The following is a 25,863-nucleotide window of genomic DNA, read 5'->3' as shown; positions in this document are numbered from 1 at the left end:
TGTTGGGCATGACATTTCAGGGGTTCAGAGATTCCTTGCAGGATCTTAGGACCAAGGCCACACCTTATTTTGGGACAAGATAGGTTCTTTACACTTGTTAGATACCTGGAAGGTTCCAAGCCACCAGCCACCATGGCAGGGGGTATTCACAAGCCATACCTGGTGCCCCTTCGCCCTGTATGCCTGGACCACACCCAGGAGAACTTGAGAGGGATAAAATGAGACAGAGCATCGCAGTTCACTTTTTTCTCTCAAAAGTTTCTGTTGCTTGCTGGGCACAATGGCGCATGCCTGTAATTCCAGCAATTTGAGAAAGAAGCAGAGACAGAAGGATCTCAAGTTCAAGACCAGCCTGACCAGCCTGAGCAAGACCCTATCTCAAAATTTAAAATAAAATGGTCTCCATGTAGTGATGCATGCCTGTAATTCCAATGGCTCAGGAGGATAGCAGGTTCAAAGCCAGCCTCAGCAACTTAGTGAGGCCACAAGCAACTCAGTGAGACACTGTCTCTAAATAAAATTAAAAAGGCAGGGGGAGAGCTGGGGGTATGGCTCAGTGGTTAAGTGACCCTGGCTTCACTCCCTGGTATCAGAAAAATAAATAAAGTAAAACAAAAATGACTAGGGATTTGGGTCAGTGGTAGAGCACCCCGGGTTCTATTCCCAGAACCAAAAGAAAAAGTAATATTCTATTCCTTTCCAAAAAAGAAAATTAAATGTTCAAGGAAACATTTGGACTTTTTGTTTGTTTGGTTTTTTAATTTGCCTTCCAGAACCCTCTAAGCCACTAAGTTCTATGAGCTGAACGTGGAGCCTGAAGAGGGGAGCAGTCATCACAACTCAGTTCTTTGTGAACATTGAAGAATGATTGGGGCCGCCTCATTTGAACTAATGTCAGGAACCTGCCTTATCAAGCAGGAGTGCATGTTGCTGCTTGTACCATACCCAGTGACCTTAGGTGGCAGCTGCTTGTACCTCAGTGCAATGGCACCTAAGGGACAACAATGGCACAGCCATGTACCAACTGCTGTGTTGCAGCCAGACATTCATGGAGAGGCAGGGGTGCCCTTCCTCTCAGTTGCCATTCCAGATGTTGCTTTTGATTTATGAGGTGGAGGTTTGGCCCCCAGGCTGTGTTGACCCTGGCAGAATTGTGCTTGATATCGCCTTTGTATGACTCCTTCAGATGTTTGCAACCGTCTCGCTTAGGAAACTCTCCCTTCGCTCGTACTCCAACTCGTGGCCAGTGGGCCAACTCCTCCTGAGGCTCCCTGGCTGCATTTGGGGGCACTCCCTGGAGTGGTGTGTGCCCAGCCTCTGACACCGAATGCAGCGGTGAAAAGACACTTTGTACTCTGGTGCTGCAGGAAAGGAAGACGGGACAGTTCTGCAGGTCCTTGTGCCTAGTGCTGGTCAGGGGCTAGAGGGCCTTCAGTGGGAAGGACCACCTAAGCAGAGCCTGATGAGCAGGTCCACTGGAAAAGAGGCAGAACGAGTATCACAGGCAGAGGGGACAGTGTGTGCAGAGAGCTGGAGGACACTGGCTTCCCAGGGTCAAAAGAAGCTGAGCAAGACCAAGGGGCTCAACAGGGACTGAGTCCATGCCAAGGAATTCCCAGGGGCCCCAGGCAGAGAATGCTTCTTATGATTTGAAATCTCAAACCACATTAAGGAACTTCCAGAATCAAAATCAGAATGGTGCCTTGCAGCCGGGCGCAGTGGTACATGCCTGTCATCCCAGCAGCTCAGGAGGCTGAGGCAGGAGGATCATGGGTTCAAAGCCAGCCTCAGCAACAGCAAGGATCTAAGCACTCTGTGAGCCCCTGTCTCTAAATAAAATACAAAATAGGGCTGGGGATGTGGCTCGGTGGTTGGGTGCCCCTGAGTTCAATCCCCAGTACAAAAAAAAAAAAAAAAAATGGTGCCTGGCATGTGCAAGGCACTGGGTTCCATCCTCAGCAAGAAACCAGAATAAAGAAATTAAATTGGAAGTAGGGATTTATACTTTGAAACTGAAACATGTGCAAAGTTAGGCATGGCTTTGAGGTCAGGGTTAGACTGTCAAGGCAGGGTGTGTGCCGCCAGATAGTATTTGGTTCCCTTGGGTCCTGAAGAAGCTGTTTGGTAGCTGGTGGCCAAGGCAGCAAGTAGGTGTCCTGTGTGCCCCCTTGGTGCTTTTGGAAAAGTTTTAGCAACACAACTGCTGGAAAGCTCTGCCTCAGCAGGCCCGTCAAAGGAGTATCCATTGAACCCCTTCAGTGCTTCCAGCCACTGCTGGCTTATTGGGCCAGGCCAGGCAGAGCAGAGGAGCTCCACCACGGCGCTGGCCTTTGGGGAGACCCCTTGCTGCACTGCAGGCTCTGTGCAGCAGCAGAGGGCCTGGGTCTCTGGAATTTGACCAGGAGGAGGCCATGTTAGAGAATGTGCTGCTTGTTAGGAGATGTGCATGGGCTCTAAGGTAAGGAGCAGGATGTCTACAGCTGGTATCGGGGCTCGGGAAGATGACATACATACAAACCTCCCAGGCTAAGCCTGGCCAGGGCTCTGAACCCCACTAGGCAGGCCCTTGGGCTCCCTAGGCCTCTCTGCAGTTCTCTGCCGTACCACAAACCTGGACCACTTCATGGAGAATCAAAAGTGGGTGACTTTACAGAGCCAAAAGACTACTCTTTGGACAAGAAAAACACAAGACGTGCAGATGGTTAGGCCAAGGTGTGCTCTGGTGAAGGAGGTAAGAGGCTGTAGATTGGGCATGCCACACTCCTCAGGCCCCAGGCACGACCCTCCAAGAAAGGGAGCAGGGGGAGGATGAGTGGGTGAGGGGTCCCTTTTTGACAGGTCAGGAAAGCTTCAAGGCTTTCTGGCCCTCAACGTTTGGAGGAGGACTTTTCAGTAGCCCGGGGTGAGTGGGTAAGCACACTCCATCAGGAAGAAGTGGCCCTCTCTTCCAGGTATGTGGTCAGCATTGTCTGGCAGCTAGCCTCAACTTGCTACATGCCAGCTCTGACCAGATGAGGGTTTCCAGCTGGTGAGCCCCAGATAAAGTCAGGGGTCCCATGCCCAAATAATACCTGAGGCAGAGGGCTCAGAAACTCATAGAGTAAATCCCAGGAAGCCTGTGGCTGGGTTGTGTGTCTAACTGAGCTGAGGTTCTGAACTTGCCTTGTAATTTGTTAGAAAAAGCTCCAGCTGCCCTATTTGTAAGGCTGACTCCATCCTGGGCTGCATGCCCTGTGCTAGGGACATTATATGCTCCCCGCCTCCAAATCAGCAGCTGTTGTATAAAAGTTCAAAAACATAAATACACATTTAACATAACGGCTTAAGGCAGATAGGGACCAACATAGGTGTAGGTGTCTGGCACCCAGGGGAGATGGATCTGGGTGGGCAGCCCACACATGTTTTTTTCTGCCTGCCCCCCAGGAGTGTCTTCGGTTCAGCAGCAGGTCCCATGTCCTGCTCCCTTCCCCTGCCAGCATTTGCCAAGCACCTGCATATGTCTTGTGGGCAGTACTTCAGTTGTACATCCTCCAAGCCCATACCCCAACACTCCCCTGCTCCTCCTGCTAGACCAGAGCACCCTGAAAACTCCTGCCCCCCAACCCCAGTGTCAGGATCCTTCTGTATTTGCCATTTCAAGAGGACCTTGGGCATCTTGTGATTGTCACTTGGTTTGTTGCCGGTTCAGAAAAGGAACTATGCATCTGGGGCTTCTGGCACCATCCCTGCAGTCAGGCCTTGTGTGCTCGACTCCAGGGCTGCCGCCTGGGGGGCTGCAGCTCGCTTCCACCTCTGTCTGCATCATTCCCTGGTCTGAAGAAGCGTTCTTGGCATGGCCACAGACCTGGGATCCCACCGCGCTTTTCCTGGAATGTGAAAGCACAGTCCCTGCCTGCCCAGTGGTGTTGGGGAAGCTGCCGCGGCATACGTGCCAGGTAGATGCCGTGCCTGGGTTAGATCCAGATGTGCCACCAGCAGAAGGGAGTGTCAGGATCTCATTATGAAACCCATAATAAAAAAGGGTGCTCCTGGACACATGGTCGGCTCATTAGAATCTATCAGCTTGTCCAAAAGTTGGCTCTTTGGGAACTGTGCTCATGGGAACTGCAGCCAGGCTGGCTCTTGGATGGGCAGACTCCAAGCTGCAGCTTCTGCCTTCTCTGTACTGGAAGAGTGCCGAGGTTGCAGGCCACTGTCATGGGGAATTGTGTTTAACTCGTACATGAGTGAAATGAATTTTTCTGCAAGTAAATTAATCTGCTCTAGATTTCTCATTTTTTAAAAATTCTCAGGGTGCTTCTTAACTTCATAATGTGTCAAGCATTGAACCTAGAAAATTGTTTTGTACTAAGAAAATACCTCTTTTATGTTTCATTTTTTAATTGTATGTGATTGTCCTTTAGACTATTGTTCTACTACTGAATCAGTTTTGAAAATCCTGAGCTGTTCTTTTCTGGGACTCTTGTTGGTTCTCTATTGATTTCAAGTCGAGAGAGACTGGTCTCAGCCAGGCACAGTGACGCACAACTATAATCCCAGCGGCTCAGGAGGCTGAGGCAGGAGGATCACAGTTCAAAGCCAACCTCAGCAACAGAAAGACGCTAAGCAACTAGATAAAATGCAAAATAGGGCTGGGGTGTGGTGCCCCTGAGTTCAGTCCCTGGTACCAAAAAAAAAAAAAAAAAGAAGATCGGTCTCCAAAACAGAGAGGAGAGGTCACAGAACGATGGTTTGAGTGGACCATAGGAAGGTGAGTAGAGCTGGAATCCTGTGTTAAATGAGCCAGGACCACTTCTGTAGTGAGCAGACAGGATCTAGGTTGAGCACCATCTTCACCTGATTGCTTTTGCCTCACTGAGGCCATTAAAACTCAAGGTATGATGCTGTGATCCATTTGCAGTGTCTGCCATGGCCAGAGGATTAGGAAACCAGGTACGTGTTACCCCTGATTCAGACATTCCTTTGTTGATTTTTAGGATTCACCATAGAGATCAGTGAACCAAAACTGCAAATCAACATTCAAACAAAAACAAGAAAAGAGCCTGGCACAAGCCTGTAAGTCCAGGTACTCAGGAGGCTGAAACAGGAGGATGGAAAGTTCAAGGCTGGCCAGCCTGGGTAACTTAGCAAGACCCTGGGGATGTAGCTAGGTGGTAGAGGAACCCAGTCAGTGTTCAAGCCCCAGGACTGGGCAGAGAAAAAGTAAATAAAAACAAACTATGTACAGGAATATTTTAAGTTGCAAAAATCATCAGATTTGGGGGCTGGGGTTGTGCCTAGCATGTGTGAGGCACTGGGTTTGATTCTCAGCACCACATATGAATAAAATAAAGGCCCATCAATGTCTTAAAATTTTTTAAAAATCATCAAATTCAGACTTCATTGTTGACAAATGAAGTTTTATTGGAACATAGCCAAGGCCCATTCCTGTATATATGTGGTCCCTGGCTGTTGATTTTAGGATTCAGAACTGAGTAATTGCCGTAGTGTTTCAGACCCACAAAACCTAAAATCTCTCTACGCTATTTCAGAAAACATTTTCTGAAGCTGGGTGTGGTGGTGCACATCTGTCATCCCAGCAACTCAGGAAGCTGAGGTAGGAAGAAGATCATAGGTTTGAGGCCAGCCTCCTCAACTTAGAGAGACCCTGTCTCAAAGTAATTTTGCTGACCCTTGATTTAGAACAGTAAATGAGAAAGTGGGTGGAACTAGGGTAGAGTCCATGACTCAGCCTGAGTCCTGCCACCAGCTTCCTGTTGGCAGCCTGCTCTCCTAACTTCTCTGGTTTCTCTACTAAGGGATATGGACACATGATCTCTCACGTTCTGTCTTATATCTAGAGGCGTAGTGGTCTCCCACCCTGTCTCTTCTCTTCTGTTGTAATTCGGGTTTAAAACTAAATACTACACTTGAAGAGATGTGTCAATTAGGACAACAAAGGTCCCCACAAAGGCTGCTTTCTCCAAGAAGGGCCTGTACCTCATCAAGACCAAGACCCCTCCCCAGGTGAGGCCTTGGTCACTCCGAGTCTCTACTCTAAATTGTGTCCCTTTCTAGGGAATGAGGTTGAGGAAATCCCTGCCCCAGGGGTTGATATCCAGAGGTAGGGCAACGAAGGTGGCTTTATCGTTGTCATTTTTCAGCAGTTGTTTCCAAGACAGTGAAACCTGGCCCTGGAGGCATTAGGCCATGGCAGCTGCTCTTACCTCTGTCTGGTTTGGGGTCACAGGGCTGATCCAGACGGCCTGCGGACACTTCACTAACCCACTGCTGCCAGGCCTTGGAGGTTCCCAGACAGTGCCCAGCCTGCAGAAGTTTCTCCCAGAACCACTGCCACAGAGACAGAAGGCTGCTCCCGTGGCCACCGCTGCATTGCAGGGAGCTCCTGGTAGAAGAGCAGAGTAGAAACGACCTCTCAGTAGTGGGGCACCTGAGGCAAGGGGCACCTTGGTGAGGCTGAAGTGTCCATCATTCAACAAATGTTTACTGAGCACTACTGTACCAGGCTTTGTTCCGGATGCCAGTGACAGAGCGGGCGCTCCTCAGGCATGGTTTGTGCCCTTGGGGCCTGTGTTCTGGCTGGGGAGATGCATGGTAAGGACGGGATGACGAGGGCTGATGTGGGAGAACTCTCCAGGGTTAATGGCCACAGAACTAATCATGTTAAAAAGGAAGAGATCAAAACTTCTGAAGAGAGAAAATGGAATTCCTCCGTGATCTTAGGCGTGGGTGGGTTGTGTGTGGGTGGGTGGGTGTAAGAGAGCATGTGGATAAAGAGGACTTAATTAAGATCCACTCAGAGGACACTGTGAGGAGACACACACAGCCGGGAGCAGAGATAAGCAATAAACATGTCCAATAACAGACCCCTTGGGGGGCCGGGCTGTGGCTCAGTGGTGGAGCACTTGCCTAACATGCGTGAGGCACTGGGTTCGATCCCTGGCACCACATAAAAATCTAAAAAAAAATAAGGTATTGTGTCCATCTACAACAACAACAACAAAAAGACCTCTTGGGGACACCTGAGCAAAAGATGGGCTGTGGTCCCAGCTGAAAGGCTTTGAGCAACCCACAGCCTGTAAGGCAGTGCTCAGCTTCATTGTGCCCCAGGAACATGGATCAGAGACACCAGGTCACGGCCATGCTATATATAGAGAATTTTGAGGCCTGCTCATGTGTCACAGGGAGCAAAAACACTGGCTCGGTGTCTGAGCATGTCTCACCCTATAGCAAGTACTGAGTGAAATATGAACCAAGCACTGGTATCTGAGTGCCCACAGGTATTGGCTTCTAATATCCAATGCAGAACACAGCTCAGGCGCTTATCACAGCAATAGTGGGTACCTCTTTGTGTGTGTCCACAGTGGAGCACAGAATAGCAGGGACCCATCTCCCAGCAGTGAGGCTGGCCAGGACCGAGTGGGAGCCTCCCGTGGGATTCCATCAAGAGGAGGCCAAGCCCAGCTAGAGCCAGGACACCCCAAAAGCCCAGGGTATAGCCAGTGGTGTTACATCTTGTGTTAGAGGTGTGAGGGGCTGGGCTGTGGCTCAGTGGTAGGACACTTGCCTGGCATGTGCCAGGCTCTGGCTCCATCCCCAGCACCGCACACATACAAAGAAAAAAAACGCAGCAAGAGAGCAAGGCATGCAGGTTTAGAAGAGGGAGGGCTGCCACTGAGCTTGCCAGAGCTGTGAAGTTGGTGTCCCCAGGTGGAGGGTGTGGATGTCCCTCTGCACGGTGCCAGGTCTGCTTCTCCAGAAGCATGTCTGCTGCAATCTAGTTTTCAGAGCTTGTATAAACCAGTTCCATTTCCTGTGGCCAAACTCCCAGTCTGCTCCCTAGAGGCAGGAGGCACATCTCCGGGGGGGGGGGAGTCTGGTCCCACACAAAGGGCAGGGACAGTGAGTGGCTAAAGATACAACCTGGAAGCAAGCACATAACCCCACATATGCCATGGAAGGGAAGCCTGGCAGGGAGGAATCCCAAGGCGGGTAGGGCATTTCCACCTGCCTAGCTAGCCCTGTGCCTCTGCCAGAGTCGTGTGTGGGGTCTGGCACAGTGACTGACCTCACCCAGCATGGTTGTGGTCATGGGTGGGGGGGTCCCTGTCCATTGAATCAGGGCTCTGTGACACACAGAAACACCAAAATGAGCACAAGGGACCTAGGACCCAAGCTGTGAGCAGCCCTGGGAGGCAGGTGGCAAATCTGCCCCTTGAGGATGCAGAGAAGTAAGGCTTCATTTCTGCTGATAATTACAAAAGAAGTTTCGGGGACAACACTGTGGTCATCCATTTTTCCCTGCTACCTGCCTAGGGTTTGACACTGAAAAGCCCAAGTGACAAAGCAGCCAGGAGGAGCAGGATAGCATATTGGACATAAAGCCCTAGGTGGAGTTCCTGGCAGGCATCCTGGGAGAGGAGGGGACCCTTCAGAACAGGATTGACTGGGTCACATGGCTTCTTGGATGGCCACCCACATGCTGTAGCCTAGCCCACTGTCCACACCCACCCAACTGTCCATATCCTGAAGGAGCCCTGGGTAGGCCAGCCTGGACTTGAGGACAGAGGAGGGTGCTAGAATGCAAAGGGTCGTCTGCTTTCCATGTTCTTTTTTGTTTTGTTTCTTGGTGCTGGGCTAGAACCCAGGGGTGCTCTAACACTGAGCTTCATCCCCAGCCCTTCTTTTTATTTTTTGAAACAGGGCCTCCCTAAGTTGCTGAGGCTGATCCTCTCCCTCAGCCTCCAGAGCCACTGGGATTACAGGTGTGCACCACCACACCCGACCTATGTGTTCTGTTCCTGAAGCATCTGTCCACCCATCTTGGGCTGTGTTCTTAGGTGGTCCTTTTTGTAGGAGGCAGGGCTCCTGGCTTCACCAGGAGACAAATGCACACCCAACCACACTTTGTGGCCTGTGGCTCTTTCCTCTGCTCCCTTATAGTAATTGGTACTCACCCAGTGGAAAGCCCTGGAAGACATCTTTCTCCTCAGATTCTTCCCACCGTTTCTGAAGGTTACAGGCTCACAGTGCCACCTGCAAGAGACACACCCACACGGGGACCCCGTGGTCTTTGGAATCATGTGTATGCTACCAGCACAAGCAAACTCCTGGTAGCATCAGATAGGAATACCAGCAACTGGTGAGGGGCTGAGCGCACCACCATTCCCTCCAGGGCTGGGGCTGTCCAAGACAGTGCACTTGTGGCAGCTCCCATGTCTACATTAACATCTCGTCCTCTCTGCTCTCAAATGGCATGGGGTGGAATCTCCCCCAGGAGGGCGGCGTGGGAATGACGTGTGCCATGTCCTGCCTTACAGTAGTAGTGGACGTCAGCTCAGTGAGGTGTTCATCCAGCTGCCCTCGCGCAAGGAGCTGCCTGAGTACTACGAGCTCATCCGCAAGCCTGTGGACTTCAAGAAGATAAAGGTAACCCCGGCCTGGGGTGGGTGTCAGAGCTCTTGGTGAGGTCAACCCCACATGTGGGGTGTGTGGGGTTTGGGGACAATGTGATAGAACCCAGAGGCTTCCATGGGTAGCCCCATCTGAAAGCCACAGAGGCATATGGGAAAGATCATCAGGGACCTGGCAGGGGGTGGCCTTAAGCCTCCCAGCATGCAGCTGGTGTCCAGGGCTGCCTGGAGGTTACCATGGCCCTGGGCCTCTGAGTTAGCAAAGGGGGTTAGAGGCTGGACTGTAGGGTCTGCAGCACAGGGTGGGGGTAGGGAGAGGAGGCCCTGAGGTAAGGCCTTCCTTCTCCTGGCAGGAACGTATCCGCAACCACAAGTACCGCAGCCTCAGCGACCTGGAGAAGGACGTGATGCTGCTGTGCCAGAATGCGCAGACCTTCAACCTGGAGGGCTCACTGGTGAGTGGGCACCGCCTGGGCTGTCCTGGCCCAGCCACTTCACCCAGGCTCCAGACAATCTGCCCCTTGGTTCAGCCGATGGGATATGTATTGAGTCCAAATGCAACTAAAAAATAAATATTAAAAAAAAAAAATCCCATTCTGGGAACTTGGGCTGATGTGCTGTTTATAATAATAGCACGCAGAAAACAACCACCTGCCCCGCCGAGGAAATGGCTTCAGACCTGTCCCTCCAGGTGGAGGTGTTGGGGTTTAAATGCTCTAGGGGTCTCTCCTGGAAGGAATCCTGTGGGCACAGCCTTCCCTGTGGTGACTGGGTACGGCCCATACCCTCGTCCTGGCAGTTTTCCTAGTGTGTGTGGGATGGGCGCCTCCCAGGAGCGGGGTTTTCCTTTGAGGAGCCTGTGGAGATGGTGGCTTCTGCAAGGGACAGGCCTCACTACCCACCTCCTCAGAGATGCTTGCTGGGGGTCTTCAAAGGAGGGGAGGCGCGTGATCATTCAAAAATTAACATCCCAGCCCTTTTTCCAGGGGCCTTTAATAAGCCTGATGCTCTCAGGGCAGCCGTGGGGAGAGTACTGTGGACACGGGCCCCCTGCTCTGTGGGCTGGGCTGGCCACTTGGTCTCCATGTAGAGGCTGGGGATAGGGTAGCCCTTCGGACCGTCCCAACTCAGCCCTGTGTCCCCACCAGATCTACGAGGACTCCATTGTCCTGCAGTCAGTCTTTACCAGCGTGAGGCAGAAAATTGAGAAAGAGGACGACAGTGAAGGCGAGGAGAGTGAGGAAGAGGAGGAGGGCGAGGAGGAAGGCTCTGAATCTGAATGTGAGTCCCGGGGAGGGAGGTGAGGTAGGAGCAGAGTGGCGGCGGACCTCTGGCTCCCCAGCTCACCCCCTCTCCTCTTCCTGGTCCCTCCGCAGCCCGCTCTGTCAAAGTGAAGATCAAGCTCGGCCGGAAGGAGAAGGCACAGGATCGGCTAAAGGGGGGTCGACGGCGGCCAAGCCGTGGCTCCCGGGCCAAACCAGTTGTGAGTGATGACGACAGTGAGGAGGAACAAGAGGAGGTGAGGTCCCCACAGCCCTGCAGCAGCCTAACTGGACCAGCCAGGACTGGTGGGCAGCGGGGTAGCCAGATGCCACACCCCAAGCTGCTGCTGCAGGTCCAGGCTAAGGCAGTGTCCCCGCAGTCATGGCTGCTGGAATACCCTGCTCTGCAGTGAGGGAACTGAGACTGGCCATTAGGTGACAGGTCACAGCCAGTCCACGGCAGACCCCCTACCCCAGCCTGAGTCTGCGATTCCAGAAGCCAGTGGTCATCCAGGATGTGGGCACAGAGGCCTTGGGCTTCTGGTTACAGCCCAGTGTGGCCCCACCCTGGGACACCAAGGCCCCCATCCAGGCAGATGGGCAGGATCTTTTCCAGAGTTGGAGGCAGCACTAGCCAATCCCCTTGGACTGACGTAGCACCCTCCATGAAAGAGGCATTCCTGGTGTCCTTGTCCCTGTGTAACTAACACGCCATGCCCTTGGGCCTCCGTTCCTTACTTCTGCTGTAGCCCAGGCAGGACAATTTCCAAACAACTCCTGCGCATTAAAATAAAAAAAGGCTGGGGTGTGGCTCGGTGGTAGAGCACCTACAGGGCTCTGGGTTCTGTCCCTGGCACTGCTAACAACACACAGCCCCTAGACATGGTGATAGGCCTGTGCCACTGTGATGAGCCCACAGTCTCTGTGGGTCCCTGGACCCAAGGAGAAGTGCCACACTACGCCACAGTGAGCACACTTCAGCAGGGGGAGCTGGCAGGTGCCCTGGCTGTCCTTAAGCTTGGGACCTGGGAGGTCACTTTTCTCTCAGGCCTCCATTTCCTCTGGGGCAAATCAGAGAGGTCCTGCGGACTCCAGGGACACCACAGCTCAGGGCCAGCTGCCACTGAATCTCTATCAGCCCCCTTGTGTTTCCTGGTTTCTTCTTGTAACTTTTGCAATAGCTTTAAAATAAAGTCCCGGGAACGAATCTGACCTCTGAGGACATTAATGATGTCCTGACCATGAGAGGACGGGCCCTGGGGCTGGGTTGTAACAGCGTTCCCTCTGCATGGTCCAGATCCTGCAGGGTATTCTGTGGCCCTTACCAGACTAACTTGTTCACATGGAACAGCAGAGATCTCGTGTGGTCAGGAAGGACGCTCGTGGTTTTGAAGCCACAAATATTGGCACAGGGACAAGCAGACAGCAACAGAATGGAACATGGGGGGCTGTGTGGGTCCCCAGATCCCAAGGGGGAGGGATGTGGATGCAGAGCCAGGCCCCTGGGAAGAGCTCAATTTGCTCAAGTCACCCAGGGAAGGGGCTCTGTGGCCTGCCTGGTGCTTTGCTGGACAAATACATTTAAAGCCCAGTGGCCCAATGGGGTGCCTTGTCAGATGGGGTGACTCACACTCTCTCCTCCTGTCCCTTGTCCAGGACCGCTCAGGAAGTGGCAGTGAGGAAGACTGAGCTCCGACATTCCAGAGTCTCGACCCCAAGCCCTCGTTCCTGAGCCGAGACGGAGTAGCCCTTAGCAGTAACGGGTAGCAGCAGACGTAGTTCCAGACTTGGGGGAAACTGTATAAACAAAAAATCTTCCATATTTATACGGCAGAGAAGATGTAGGACTGTTTGTGTCTGGCCCTGGCCTGGCCTCCTAGCGTTTGTAACAGCATTAACTGTCTAAAGAGAGAATCATGCATTGGGGCGCCGCAACCGTTCTTCTCCCTGGCAGCACCGCAGGACTGCGGCTTGGAGTCACTGTAGTGTAACGTGGGTGCATGTGTGTAGCCGTCCACTCCTCGTACTGTATTTTATTGGACAGGTCAGACTCGCCGGAGGCCAGGGGCCATGGGCCCGGTGGGGTATGTCAGTGTCACTGGATGTCAAACAGTAATAAATTAAACCAACAACACAACGCAGCCTGCCCTCTGCGCGACTCCTTCCTGGCTCCTGGGCTCCCGGCTGCCAGGAGTGGGGGCCACGCTGTGTCCAGGTGCCTGTCCTCCATCTCCAGGACCCGTGGGGTCCATTTCATAGAGGAGAACACTGAGGCCTCAGGAAAGAAGAAAATCTTGACCAGGTCACTGGCTTGGGCTCTTGGCTCTGCTGTGCTGGCAGCTCCATCTCAGCAGGCAGCAGCCACATGAGGACATGGTGCTCGGGCGCCCAAGTCCAGCGCGGACCTGGAGTTATGATGCGTCATTGTTGCCACTCACAAGCACTTCCTCAGGCATGACCCCTTTAGTTCTCTGGACAAATTTCAGCCTCTCAAAGTCTTAGGCCAGGGCCCCACCAGGCTCCACCGTGTCTGCCTGTTGCCCCTTTCACACTCGAGCCTCACGGCTGACACATTATATTGCTTTGGACAGTTTTCTCTAGTTTCATATTTTGTTTTTAGAAAGAGGATTTGCTGGGATCCTTGCTCCATTATCCTGGAAGCCCCCTTTCCCTTTGTTTTTGTAATAGACCTGACTCATTTTTCATGGTATTCAATATAAACTGGGACCAATTTTATTTTATTTTTAAATATACTTTTTGGATACTGGGATTGAACCCTGAACCCAGAGGCACTTTACCACTGAGCTAATAGCCAGACCTTATTTTTTTTTATCTTAAGACAGTGTCTTACTAAGTTGCTGGGGCTGGCCTCAAACTTGCAATCCTCCTGTCTCAGCCTCCCAGGCTTCTTGGATTACAGGTGTATACCACCACACTCAGCACAGAGGCCAGTTTTAAAAATTAGTCCCTTAAGCAGGGGGAAAATAGGGACATGTGAAACCTGTATATTGCAAAAGTATGTGTTATAATGATATAGTTTGTGAATGGCAACAAAATCCAAAATAATACTTAAATTAGACTTGAGATATGACTTCTTATCTCGTCGCTATCAGTCAGGTATTGGTGTCACATGGTATCAGAAATAAGCTTTTATGTAACTTCTTCACTGTGCACCAACCACCTTTTTGTTCAAGGTTATCTCATGGCCTAAGATGACTGCCATGGTTCACTCTAGCCAACCCACACTTCTGGCAGCAAGGACACAACAGGGAGAAAGGCTCACCCCATTCCCACCCTTTGGAGGTATCTGACACCTTACTTCCTTCCCACCCCACTTTTTCTTTGTAGTATTAGGGATCAAATCCAGGCCTTCACAAAGAGTGGTAGGCAGGAGCTCTACCACTGAGGTACACCCCAGCCCCTTTTTTAAATTTTACTTTGAGACAGTTTCCCAGGCTTGCCTCAAACTAGTGATCCTCTTGCCTCAGCCTCCCAGGTTGCTGGGATTGTAGGCATGTGCCACCATGCCCAACAAGGAGCACTGGCCAATAACCAGGGCCTTTGTCAATCTGGCCTAGTGATAGCTGCTTTCCAGCTACCAGCTCCCGGCCTGCACTCTCACCCTCCCTCCCCCACCTGCAGACCAGGACCTCTGCACAGATTTCTCCCGACCCAGTGGAGTAGAGGATTCAGAGAAGTTTAGCCACCTGCCCAAGGCTACACAGATGGGAGCCCAGGTTTGGGCCCGGGGCTGGGGCCATAGCTCAGTTGGTAGAAGTTGGTAGGGTGCTTGCCTCGCATACACAAGGCCCTGGGTTCTAATTCCCAGCACCAAAAAAAAAAAAAAATTCCAAGCCAACCAGAGCAACTTAGGGAAGCTCTAAGCAACTCAGCGAGACCCTGGCTCTAAATAAAATTTTAAAAGGGCTGGGATGTGGCTCAGTGGCTAAGTGCCCCTGAGTTCAATCCCTGGCACCAAAAAAAGGCTGGGAATCCAGGTCCAGGCACAATGGAGCCCATGCAGGGCCCTGACGCAGCCTGGACTGGGAGGCCAGTGGTCAGGAATGCCCCGGAACATCCTGTGTGGCTAACAGCCACACATTCTCTCCCGCCCCAGATCTCCCCACTCCCCGACTCAAATCACAGAGTCTAATTTCCTCCTCTCGTTTTGGTGGGCTTGGGGCTCACTGGTACCTGATGAAGGATAGTGAAACAGCACCTGGCTGCCACAGGGAGGCCACCAGGGTACTGCCACTTGCACCCTTCCTGCTGGGACACACACTCAGCTTTAAGCCACTGGCTGCCATAGGACAGCCCAGCTGCCAGCAAGCCACCATCCTGTGCAGAAGCCAAAAAGTAGCAGCAGGACCATGTGGGGAGTGAGACCACTGGCCGGCCCTGGAGCCCTGACCCTCAACTCTCATCTGTAGCCTTCACCCAAACCTGAAGCCAGAACCACCTGGCTGAGCCTGTCCACAGAAACCAGGAGATAATAAACTGACCGCTCTTCAACCACTAAGCCATGGTGTGATATGTTACACAGCGACAGGAACTGGGGCATCATGAAACAATTTTTAAATGAGACAGATCTCACGAAACTAAGAGCTTTAGAACATTGTCAGGATGGAAAGCAAGCTGGACCATGGCCCAGCCAGATGCCAGTTGGCAGAACAGTTGAGCTTCTGTCAGTGGCCTCAGGTTTCAACAGCAATAAGACAATCTTATCTTCCAGAGCAAGAGCTTAACAAGGTGTCAAAGTCCAGTTAAGTCCACCTACTTCTGATTTTGCTTCTGTGTCCCCACCTCTCATGGGGCCCCACTGGTCCCACCATTTCCTTCGATGCAAGTGAGCCTTCTGTCCCTCCGTCAGGCCCCACTGAGCTGTCTCCACCTCTCTACCTGCCGCCCTGCATCCTTGCCCCCCCACTGGTCCAGGCCAGTAAGGTCAGCTCTTCCCTGTGGTCTTAGCATCCCCCTCGCTCCCCTCCCTGTAGCCAGGGAACCCAACTCTCGCAGTTCCCAAATGCACGTGGGGCCCCACTGAAACTGCACCTCGCACATTTCCAGGTATTTGCACATGCAGGTTGCTCTTCCCATTCCCATAATGCCTCACTGGCCAATTTCCTCCCCTGAGCCTCATCTCAAATGTCACATTCTTGCCCTTTAAGCCTGCTTTGATAGTCCTGGGCAGAACATATTTGTAGCTCTCCTAGGAGAGGCTTCAAAAGGTTTGCTTTGTTTGGAGGTGCTGGGTGGAACCTGGGACCACACCTCCCAGCCTTCTTTTTTTAAAATTCTATTTTCAGACAGGTCATGTGCTACTGGAAACAAGGAAATCTGGGGAACGTTTTTAATTGAGTGCCTTATAGCATGAAAAAAGTCTGGGATACTACAAGTAAAAATGAAAATGGAATGGGCCCCAGAAAATGGGGCAGTGCTATGGGAACAGTAAGGCAGCTCTTCAAAACATGAAGCATTAGAATCAGCATATCCGTGGGCCAGGGCTGGGGCTCAGTGACATAGCACTCACCTAGCACGTGTGAGGCCCTGGGTTCTATTCTCAGCACCACTTAAAAATAAATAAAAATAAAGGTATTTGTTCATCTACAACTAAAAATAATAATTTTTAAAAATCACCATATCCTTCGGCAATCCCACTTCTAGATATATAACTAGAAATAGTGAACCAGGGTCTCAAAGAGGTATGTATATACCCGTGGTCACAGCAACGTTATCACCGCACCAAAAATGGAGAGCAACTTGGGCATCCATTGATTGGTGGGTGATCACAATGGTGCATGCACATAATGGAATATTACTTAGCCTTTAAAAGGGAGGAGAGCTTAGGACACACTACATGGATGGACCTCAAGGTCATGCTCAGTGAAATAGCCAGTCCCAAAGAGATCCTGTGGGAGTACCCTGATGGCCAGTCCCTAGAGTGGTCAAGCTCAAAGACACAGGAAGTAGGATGGTAGGTGCCAGGGCTAGGGAGGAGGGCAGGGGGTTGGTATTCAATGGGGGCAGAGTTTTATGTTGGGAAGATGAGAAAGCTCTGGATTGCATGTGGTGATGGCTGCATCACAATGTGAACGTGCTGAATGCCATGGACACCTAAATGTGGCGAGGTGGTAAAGGTTGTGTTGTGCATATTTTATCACAATCAGTCAAAACCAAGTAGGTCTTCCTAACTTAAAACAGAAACACAAGGAAGGAGCCTGCCTGAGTGGCTGGCAGCTTGTGTGGCCAAAGCCCCCAGCAGGGAGTGACATCTGCTCCCTGAGGGGGATGGGCAGGGTCCCCAGGGAGGCCATGGGTCACCTGCATCCTCAAAAAGGACTGGGGTAGGGCAGGGGCTGGGACACAGCTCAGCTGGTTGAGTGCCGGCCTGGCAAATCCCCAGCACCACAAAAATAAACAAACAAATAAATAAATGTGGTTTCTGACGATTTTTTCTCCTTGGATTCCTTGGATTCCTGTGGGTTTCTGGTACCAGACAAGGTCACCAGACGAGAGATGACGGAGGCTGTGATGCCCTTGTGGCCCGTCAGCACTGACGCAGAGAAGCCCTGGATGCCAAGGCCAGCCAGGTGGCGTGGAGTTCTGAGCACGCTCCTGCCCTGCTCCCGCCACCTTCCTAACTGCAGCAAGATGAATATGAATGCGCCACCCCCACCCGCCTGAGGGGCAGTTCGTAGAGCTAAGCTCATTCCCACTGTTGTGCAGCCGTCTCCACACCCACCTCCAGAGCTGTCCCATCTGCCCAAATGGGACTTCTCTGTACCACCGACCCTCCCTCCCCTCAGCCCTGCACCACTGGCCTGTCCCCATCTCTGTGCCAGCAGTGGACACTGCAGGAGCCCCCTGGTGACCGGCTCCCTCCTTCTTCTCAAGCCCACACTGGGACAGGATGAGCCCTTTCACCCACTTGCCTCTTAGCCAGGACCCAGGGCTACCGGTTCCCTAGGCTGAACCCCTGGATGGGCTGCCGTCCTGAACTCCCCAGGGCGCCCAGGCTCCTGCCCATGTCCCCCTCAGCCTTGGGTCTGCAGCTTTCAGGCAAATGTCCAGATGTAGAGCTCATTCCCAACCATTGTCCCCGCCACCAGGAAAGGGACACCGAGCTGTACAGACCTGGGAGGTCTCCCAGCCGGTCCTTTGCTGACAGGAGCAGACTCCTGGCCTTGACCTTCGCACCCATGGCATCTCTGCCCAAATAGAAATGGAATCTGACCCCCTCTGCCTCCCCCATGGCCCACACTGGCCCACACCCCTCATCTTCCCCCTGGACCACCACCTCCTGCCCTCACCCCCAATTTCCCAGACAACTGCAGGAGGGCATCAGAGCCCCCGAGGCAGAGTGCCACCCTCTTACCTCAAAACCCTTCACAGCTCTCACCCCACCTTGGGTAGAAGCCAATGTCCTCCCTTGCAGTGACCCACAAGGTCCTGCAGTTTTGCTTTGCCACCTCCCTGCCTCGCCTTCCCTGATGCCCGCCATGCCTACCACACTGGCCTCCCTTCTCCCGTGGAAACCTTCCAACCTCGTTTGCTCCCTGGGGGAACTTGAGTCTGCTCCTTCCAGAGCCCAGGTCACCCTTCCTTCAGCTGCCTCGTATCAATAGCCCTGGGCTCCAACAGCCCGTCCTCAGAGGGTCTCCCTGGCTTCCCACCATGGGACGGCCTGCAGGGCGGCATGTTGTGGGGCCGTATTCTATGTTTTGCTCTGTGGTGGTGGATGTGGTGATGGCTGGGGTTCAGGATACCCCACCTGAAATATGGCACCTTGGCACCCCCTTCTCTGCTGAAGCAGGCCATGAAAACTGGAAGGAATTCTGACCCCCCTCTCTCCTGAAGTGGGTTGTAAAAGCTCCCTGAACTTCCCCTGCAGAGGTCAGAAGACTCATTCCAGAAGTGTCCTCCCTATACTGGAAGGAAAAAAATATTCTGATCTCTGAAGACACAGAGACACAGAGAAGACCCAGAACAAACAGCCCTTGCTCAGTCCCACCAGTTTATAAGCATTTGGTCTTTCCCTCTGGTCAGCCAGGCCTCTCCATGACCACCCACCTCACCAAGGTTAGCATCACACACAGATTCTAGGGCCTGACTATAGCTCCATGGTAGAATGCTTATCTAGCCTGTATGAGGCCCTGGGTTCCATCCCCAATACCACAAAGCAAACAAACAAAACCCCCCACAGATTCTCCTGTTTCTTTGGGTCTTCATTAATAAAGGCTCATGTGTCACATAAAATTTATATGAAGCCAGGCATGGTGGCACATGCCTATAATCCCTGTAATCCTACTGACTTGGGAGGCTGTGATTGACCCAACCTGATTTTCTCTCAAAATTGGGAGCCATCTCGCCACAAAGCCATGAAAAGATAATTTCGGCTTTACTATAAATTACTGCAAATTCTGAACCTGCTTGGAATGCCTGCCCGTGCCTTGAACTCACCCATGCCTGGCTCTCTGACCAGATAGCAGCCCTCTCTGAAACTTTAGTGACACCTCATAAATATTGGCCTTCCCTGGCCAGACAACGACCCTCTCTGAGGCTCTAATGATCCTCATAAATTCTGATGTTGGGGCCAGCAAAAATGTAAACTACCATTAGTGTGATGCTTGTCAGAGTTCTGTTATCTGTAACCCCCCCTTTGTGTAACTTTCTGGGCTATAAAGCTGGGCTGCAGGAAAGCTGGGGTGCTGTCTTGTTTTGGGAGGGAGAGGCAGCCCGGCCCATCGAAATAATAAGCTTGCTTTAATTTGATTTTAATTGGAGTCAGTGGTCTTTTCTTGCATCCTGGTCTAACAGCTGAGGCAGGAGGATCACAAGTCTGAGGACAGCCTCAGCAACTTAGCAAGACCCTGTCTCAAAAGAAAAACAAAAACAAAAACAAAAAAACAACTGGGCAGGCTGGGGATGTGGCTCAAGCGGTAGTGCGCTCGCCTGGCATGCGTGTGGCCCGGGTTCGATCCTCAGCACCACATACAAACAAAGACGTTGTGTCCGCCGAAAACTAAAGGAAATAAATATTTAAAAATTCTCAAAACAGCTGGGCATGGTGGCCCACACCTGTATTCCCAGCGGCTCAGGAGGCTGAGGCAAGAGGATGGTGACATCAAAGTCAGCCTCAGCAACAGCGAGGTGCTAAGCAACTCAGTGAGACCCTGTCTCTAAATAAAATATGAAAATAGGGCTGGGGATGCCCCTGAGTTCAACCCCTTTACCCCCCCCCAAAAAAAAAAGAAAGAAAAGAAAAGAAGCTTCTTTGGCTGGGCTGTGGCTCAGTGGCAGAGCATCTGGTTACCACATGTGAACCTATTCAGAACCTGGGTTCCGAAGCTATCGATGCAAAAAAAGGAAAAAAGAAGTTTCTTGAATAAGAAATAAATGTGAGGAGACTCAAAAAGGAGAAGGGATTTGTATGAAATGGTAGAAGTGACATCACCAAGATGGACCTCTGAAGTCTTCCTACTTACAGGCAGACCACTCATCTTTTTAAGCTTTCTAGGTACTTCTGGTTCATTCCAGATACTTCGAAACCAGTCATTAAATCCTCTAGCTAGGGCCTGGGGTTGTGGCTCAGCGGTAGAGTGCTTGCCTAGCACTTGCGAGGCCCTGGATTTGATCCTCAGCACCACATAAAAATAAATTAAATGAAGATATTGTGTCCAACCACAACTACAAAATATTTTTTTTTAAATCCTCTAGCTAGGGGGGCTGGGGATATGGCTCAAGCGGTAGCGCCCTCGCCTGGCATGCGTGCGGCCCGGGTTCGATCCTCAGCACCACATACAAACAAAGATGTTGTGTCCGCCAAATACTAAAAAATAAATATTAAAAAATTCTCTCTCTCTCTACCTCTATCTCTCTCACTCTCTCTTTAAAAAAAAATAAATAAAAATAAATCCTCTAGCTAGGAGTAGTCTGTAAACAATACACTTCACACCAACACACTCATAATCTAGGACAAGTCAAGGATGGTGAATGACAGAAATGTTAATTTCATGATTCATGTAAATTAATAACCAGCCTAGAAGTCTGAATAAGAGATGTAAATTTACTGCTTCCTCCCCCCATTCCTGCCCAGCCTTCCTGTCAATCTCCTGCCCCCCACTCCAGTGAAATAACTGAAGAGTCCTCTGCCCAAATTACAACTTTAATCCTGCCACTCCCAGGCTTAATGGTCTCCAGGTTTCTTACTGCTATAAATATAGCTTCCTTCATTCAAAGGCTACTCCCAGCCTCTATCTTGGCCCTATTCCAACCTCCCGCCATTCCACACCTGTCTCGGCCAACTTCTTTCCCTTCCTCTGCCTCTGCCTGTGGAAATCCTGACCATCCTGGACTGATTGCAAAGTTATCTACTCCAGAATGTGCCATAGGACACATTAGTGAGCAAAAGCAGAGGTGTGAGTGAGCGGTGCTACACTTTGTGGAGAAAATATAGAGGCACACTTCCTTGTATATGCCTAATGTTTCTAGCAGGATACCGCAGAAGTCCAAACTGTCAGAAAGGAGAGGACCTGGATGGATGGGAAGTGTGAGACCTCCAACAATGCTCCTTTTTCAAGATTGTTTTGACTATCTGGGACCCCTTGAGGGTCCATATGAATTTTAGGATAGACTGTTTATTTCTGCAAAGAAGTGGTTGGGAATCTTTTTTTCAGTGCTGGAGATGAAACCCAGGCCCTTGCTAGGCAGGAGACCTACATGGAGCTACACCCCCAGCACTTTCTGTGGCATCTTTAAAAGGGTTATTTTCATAGAAGATCATGTTGTCTGTGAACAGAGATAATTTTATTTCCTTTTTTTCAATTAGGATGCCTTATATCTCTTTATCTTGTCTACTTGCTCTGGCGAGGACACCTATAAGAGTGGTGGGAGCAGGCATCCTTGTCTTGTTCCTGATTTTAGGAAAAAAGTCTTCTTACTTTTAAACTATAGGAATGTTTCACCTGGGGCTGGAGTTGTGGCTCAGTGGTAGAGCACTCGCCTAGCATGCATGAGGCACGGGATTCAATCCTCAGCACCACATTAAAAATAAAGTAAAGATATTTAAAAAAGGAATATTTCACCTGCTCAAAATAAATTTAAATACGCTTTTTAATTTTTTTTTAATTTTAGATATTCATGGACCTTTATTTATTTATTTATTTATATGCAGTGCCGAGAATCGAACCCAGTGCCTCACACATGATAGGCAAGCACTCCACCACTGAGCCATACATAACTCCAGCCCCTTAAATATACTTTTTATCTAGTAGCTTCCCATTGCCCATAGTAGAAGCAGCCTCTGTATTATCTGGGTACTGCACAGGTCTGTGTTTATAGAGTACCTGCCCTGTTTATCTCTCAGGCTTTTTTTCCCCTCCCAGTACTTGGGATTGAACCCAGGGCCTGTACATGTTAGATGAGCTGCTACCACCAAGGTGCACTCTAGCCCCTTCACTTAATAGTTTCTGGTGCCATGGCCTAATAGGCACTAGAAGAAACCATAAGATCTGCACCCATGTGGCTTATGGGCATCTGGGAGAGACAGTGGTGGTGAGCCCAGGCATGTTCTGAGCCATACCCACTGGAAGGCATTGTGATCTGTGTAGTTACCCTTTCTGAACTGTCTAGCAGGCCAAAGGCCAGGCCCTAGCTGCCCTGACTCACCTTGACCAAAGCCTGTCTGGTTGGCCAAGGTTGGGGTGGAAATCTATTCTGGTATGAGGCGCCGCATGAATTAGAGGAAGAAACCAGGACAAATTAGATAGGCTGTTTGTTAGATCGCATGAGATACCTATGCCAAATCAAGATCAAAGACGTGGGATCTGGGGTGTGATCAGTAGTAAGGCAATTGTCCTGCATGCACGAGGCCAGGTTCCAACCCAGCAACACACACATACAAATACGGAAGATAAAAAAAAGTAAAGGATCCCACAGAAGGATTACTTACTCAATGCCTACTAGAAGAAGGCAGGAACAGACAGCTCTTCCCCAAAGAGATTAAAAGAAAAAAGGGAAAAAATAATGCAGCACACAAAGGAGCCAAATAAAAAAGCAAACTATATATGGCATTTGTTATGTGTCCAGGGTGCTCTGATCATGTTACGTCCATCAGCTCACTCGACCCTCCTGAGAACCCTGTGAGCTGGGCAAGGAGCTTATGGAAGCTCCACAAAACAGAAGCAGAAAAATAGGGTGTGATCTGTCCTCAGGGCAACACAGTACCACAGCCTTGGGTGGCAGGGACAGGAGAGGCCTGAGATTTCTGCAGTCAGGTGAGAGGGCTAGGAAGACTGTCTTGGAAATGTTGGCAGATGGGCACATTGCGGTTAGAAGAGTTTGGAAGCCAGCACTGATCTTTAACTCTGCAGGTAATTTAAGCTAAGTCCCTTTGGGGAAGAGATGACTTACTGGTGACTGTTTCCAGGCCTGTTAGGAAAGAAGGACTACTTCTAGGTGGATAAAGAGAGATGGTTTGTGTGGTGGTGCTTGCCTGTAATCCCAGGGACTCCAGAGGCTGAGGCAGGAAGATCCCAAGTTCCCAGCCTTAGCAATGTAGCAAGGCCCTAAGCAACTTAGACTCTGTCTCAAAATAAAAAATGAAAAGGGCTTGGGATATAGCTCCGTGGTAAAGCAACCCTGGGTTCAATCCCTAGTACCAAAAAAAAAAAAAAAACAAGAGAGATAGCCAAGTGTAGGCACATGACTCATACCTGAAGTCCCAGGTACTTGGAAGGCTGAAGCAAGAGGACTGCTGGAGCCTAGGAATTCCAGACCAGTCTGGACAACACAGGGAGACCCTGTCTCAAAAGAAGAAAAGAAAGAAAGAAAGAGAAAGAATGAGATATCAAAAGAGAGCTTGTTATGGCTTGTAATTTTTCTAAAGGAAAACCAAGCGTAATGATTCAACTTTATTTATTTATTTATTTGTGGGTGGTGGTACTGGGGATTGAACCCAGCGGTATTCTGCCACTGAGCTACATCCCTGGCCCTTTTTATTTTGAGATAAGGTCTCACTAAGTTGCCCAGGCTGGCCTTGAACTTGTGAATCTCCTGCCTCAGCCTCCTGAGTAGCTGAGATTACAGAAGTGTGACACTGCACCTGGATGAAATTTTTTTTTTTTTTGGGATAAGGAATGAAATTCAGTGGGGACATGTTCATAAATGTTGTGATAACTTCTATAACTTGCTTATCCTTATAAACTTCCTGGGAGATTGCTATTTATCTCCTGTGACTTTGACCCTGGCAAAGAGGCTCAGGAATTATTTCCCTTTACAGGCTCAGAAAGCTAATTTACTTGCCCTAAGATCTGTTTTTTGTTTTAATATATTTGGTTGTAGATGGAAACGATACCTTTATTTTACTTATTTATTTTTTTGTAGTGCTGAGGATGGAACCCAATGACTCACATATTCTAGGCAAGTGCTCTATCACTGAGCTGCAGCCCCAGCTCCTAAGGTCTGTTTGATTCAGAAGGCTCCCCTTAATACTAAACACTCATAAGTTTCCGCCTCTGAATTAATCACATTTTCCTCTTCCCCTCCCCCGCCCTGTACTGGAGGGGTGCTCTACAACTGAACTACATCTCCAGCCCTTTATATTTTTTATTTTGAGATAGGGTCTCACTAAGTTACCCAGGCTGGCCTTGAACTTGTGATCCTCCTGCCTCAGCCTCCCAAGTATGGCCAGGTATGAGCCACTGTGTCAGTTATGAGCCACTGTGTCAGGCAATCATATTTTTCTCAGGGTTTAATTGTCCTCCTTTCTCATTTCTGCATTCTCTTTTGGGTTTCCCTAGAATCCTCCTGAGAGGTTCCCACCCCTGCTATAAACAGTTTGCAAAACCCCAGAACACTGGCTCATTCCCTGAGGATTCCTCCCAGCCTGTTAGATCCTTTGTGGGGGTACAGGCAAGTTTCTCATTGGTGCCTTTTAATTTTTTTTTTTCCAGTGCTGGGGATGGAACCCAGGGCCTCACACATGCTAGGCAAATGTTCCACCACTACATCCCCAGCCCCACAGGCACCTTTTTAGCAGATGGCCTCTGGACACCCCATTATTCCAAAAAGATCTGGGTGTGGTAACACTTGCCTATAATCCCAGCGGCTCAGGAAGCTGAAGCAGGAAGATTGCAAGTTCAAAGCCAGCCTCAGCAACTTAGCAAGACAACTCAGCGAGACACTGTCTCTAAATAAAATATAAAAAAGGGTTGGGGAGGGCTGGGAATATAGCTCAGTTAGTAGAGTGCTTGCCTTGCACACAGGACCTGTATTCAATCCCCACCATCATACACACACACACAAACACACACACACACACACACACACACACACACACGGCTGAGGATATGGCTCAGTGGTTAAGTGCCTCTGGGTTCAATCCTGGGCACAAAAATAAATAAATAAATAAATAAATATTCCAAAAAAAGACTCCTTGATTCTTCAAAGTTACTTTCCATCAGCCAGCTGTGGTGAAGGCTCTCAGGCTTCACTATGAAAGCCCTATTCCCTGTTTGGTTCTAATTTGGCTTTGAGGAAAGGAAACCATCCTCTGTTTGTTTAACTCTGCCCTAAAATCAATATTTCTATCCAGACCCCAGGTATTGGGCTAATTGATTTTTGAGATGTTTTTGGTCATAATTTATCCAAGTGCTAGCTAGATAAAACAAAATAATGTTTTGTCTGTACTTTCCTGAAAGTTTATTTAAATTCCTAATTACTGTTTATAAGGCGATTTGGAATATCCATCAAAAACTATATGCAACTAAACTTAGAAATCCACACACAATTGCTAGAAAGGAAAGGGCAAATACAGAAAGGATAAAAGAGGAAAGGAAGTTTCCAATATTTCTATTTTCCTTTTGCGGCAGAAAGGAGATCCTCGTTAGACCATGGGAGCATTTCAAAGGATGAAGATTATTCTTTGGGAATGAAAAAGAAACGTGGCAGTTTCAAAAGTTGAGACATTTCAAGGAATCTTTCAAAAGATGCATTTCAACTGAGGGGGGGAAATCTACTCTTCACGGAGGACTAAATCAAGCCCCTGTTTTGGAGCAGCTTTGAAAGAACTGGAATCCAAGTCAGGGCTTCACGGGTTAAAAAGCCGATGTCACATCGGCCGTTCGAAGCTCCTCCTCCGCAGTGAGGTGAAGAGTTTTGAAAATCACCCCACTGCAAACTCCTCCCCC

The 25,863-nt window shown here is 50.1% G+C and overlaps 1 protein-coding gene across 5 annotated transcripts in view; it reads left to right on the top strand.

The window, feature by feature from the left end:
• Positions 1–12,812, top strand: part of Smarca4 (SWI/SNF related, matrix associated, actin dependent regulator of chromatin, subfamily a, member 4) — a 90,788-nt gene extending 77,976 nt beyond the window's left edge. For 3 of the 5 annotated variants that reach the window (XM_058576800.1, XM_046436574.2, XM_046436571.2), the window contains 5 exons: positions 9,321–9,429; positions 9,767–9,868; positions 10,562–10,694; positions 10,790–10,932; positions 12,332–12,812. In XM_058576800.1, coding sequence (XP_058432783.1) covers positions 9,321–9,429; positions 9,767–9,868; positions 10,562–10,694; positions 10,790–10,932; positions 12,332–12,364 — 520 coding nt within the window. In that variant the 3' untranslated portion in view covers positions 12,365–12,812. The remainder of the gene's footprint in view (positions 1–9,320; positions 9,430–9,766; positions 9,869–10,561; positions 10,695–10,789; positions 10,933–12,331) is intronic. The other 2 variants (XM_058576801.1, XM_046436575.2) reach the window with 1 other exon arrangement.
• Positions 12,813–25,863: the final 13,051 nt, after the last annotated feature.

The sequence above is a fragment of the Marmota monax genome, unplaced genomic scaffold (genome assembly GCF_021218885.2).
Source record: "Marmota monax isolate L192 unplaced genomic scaffold, Marmota_monax_Labrador192_F-V1.1 WCK01_AAM20220418_F8-fsc00021, whole genome shotgun sequence".
Classification (NCBI taxonomy): domain Eukaryota; kingdom Metazoa; phylum Chordata; class Mammalia; order Rodentia; family Sciuridae; genus Marmota; species Marmota monax.
The sequence above is the reverse complement of the archived record's forward strand: the minus strand, read 5'-3'. Positions and strand labels throughout refer to the sequence as shown.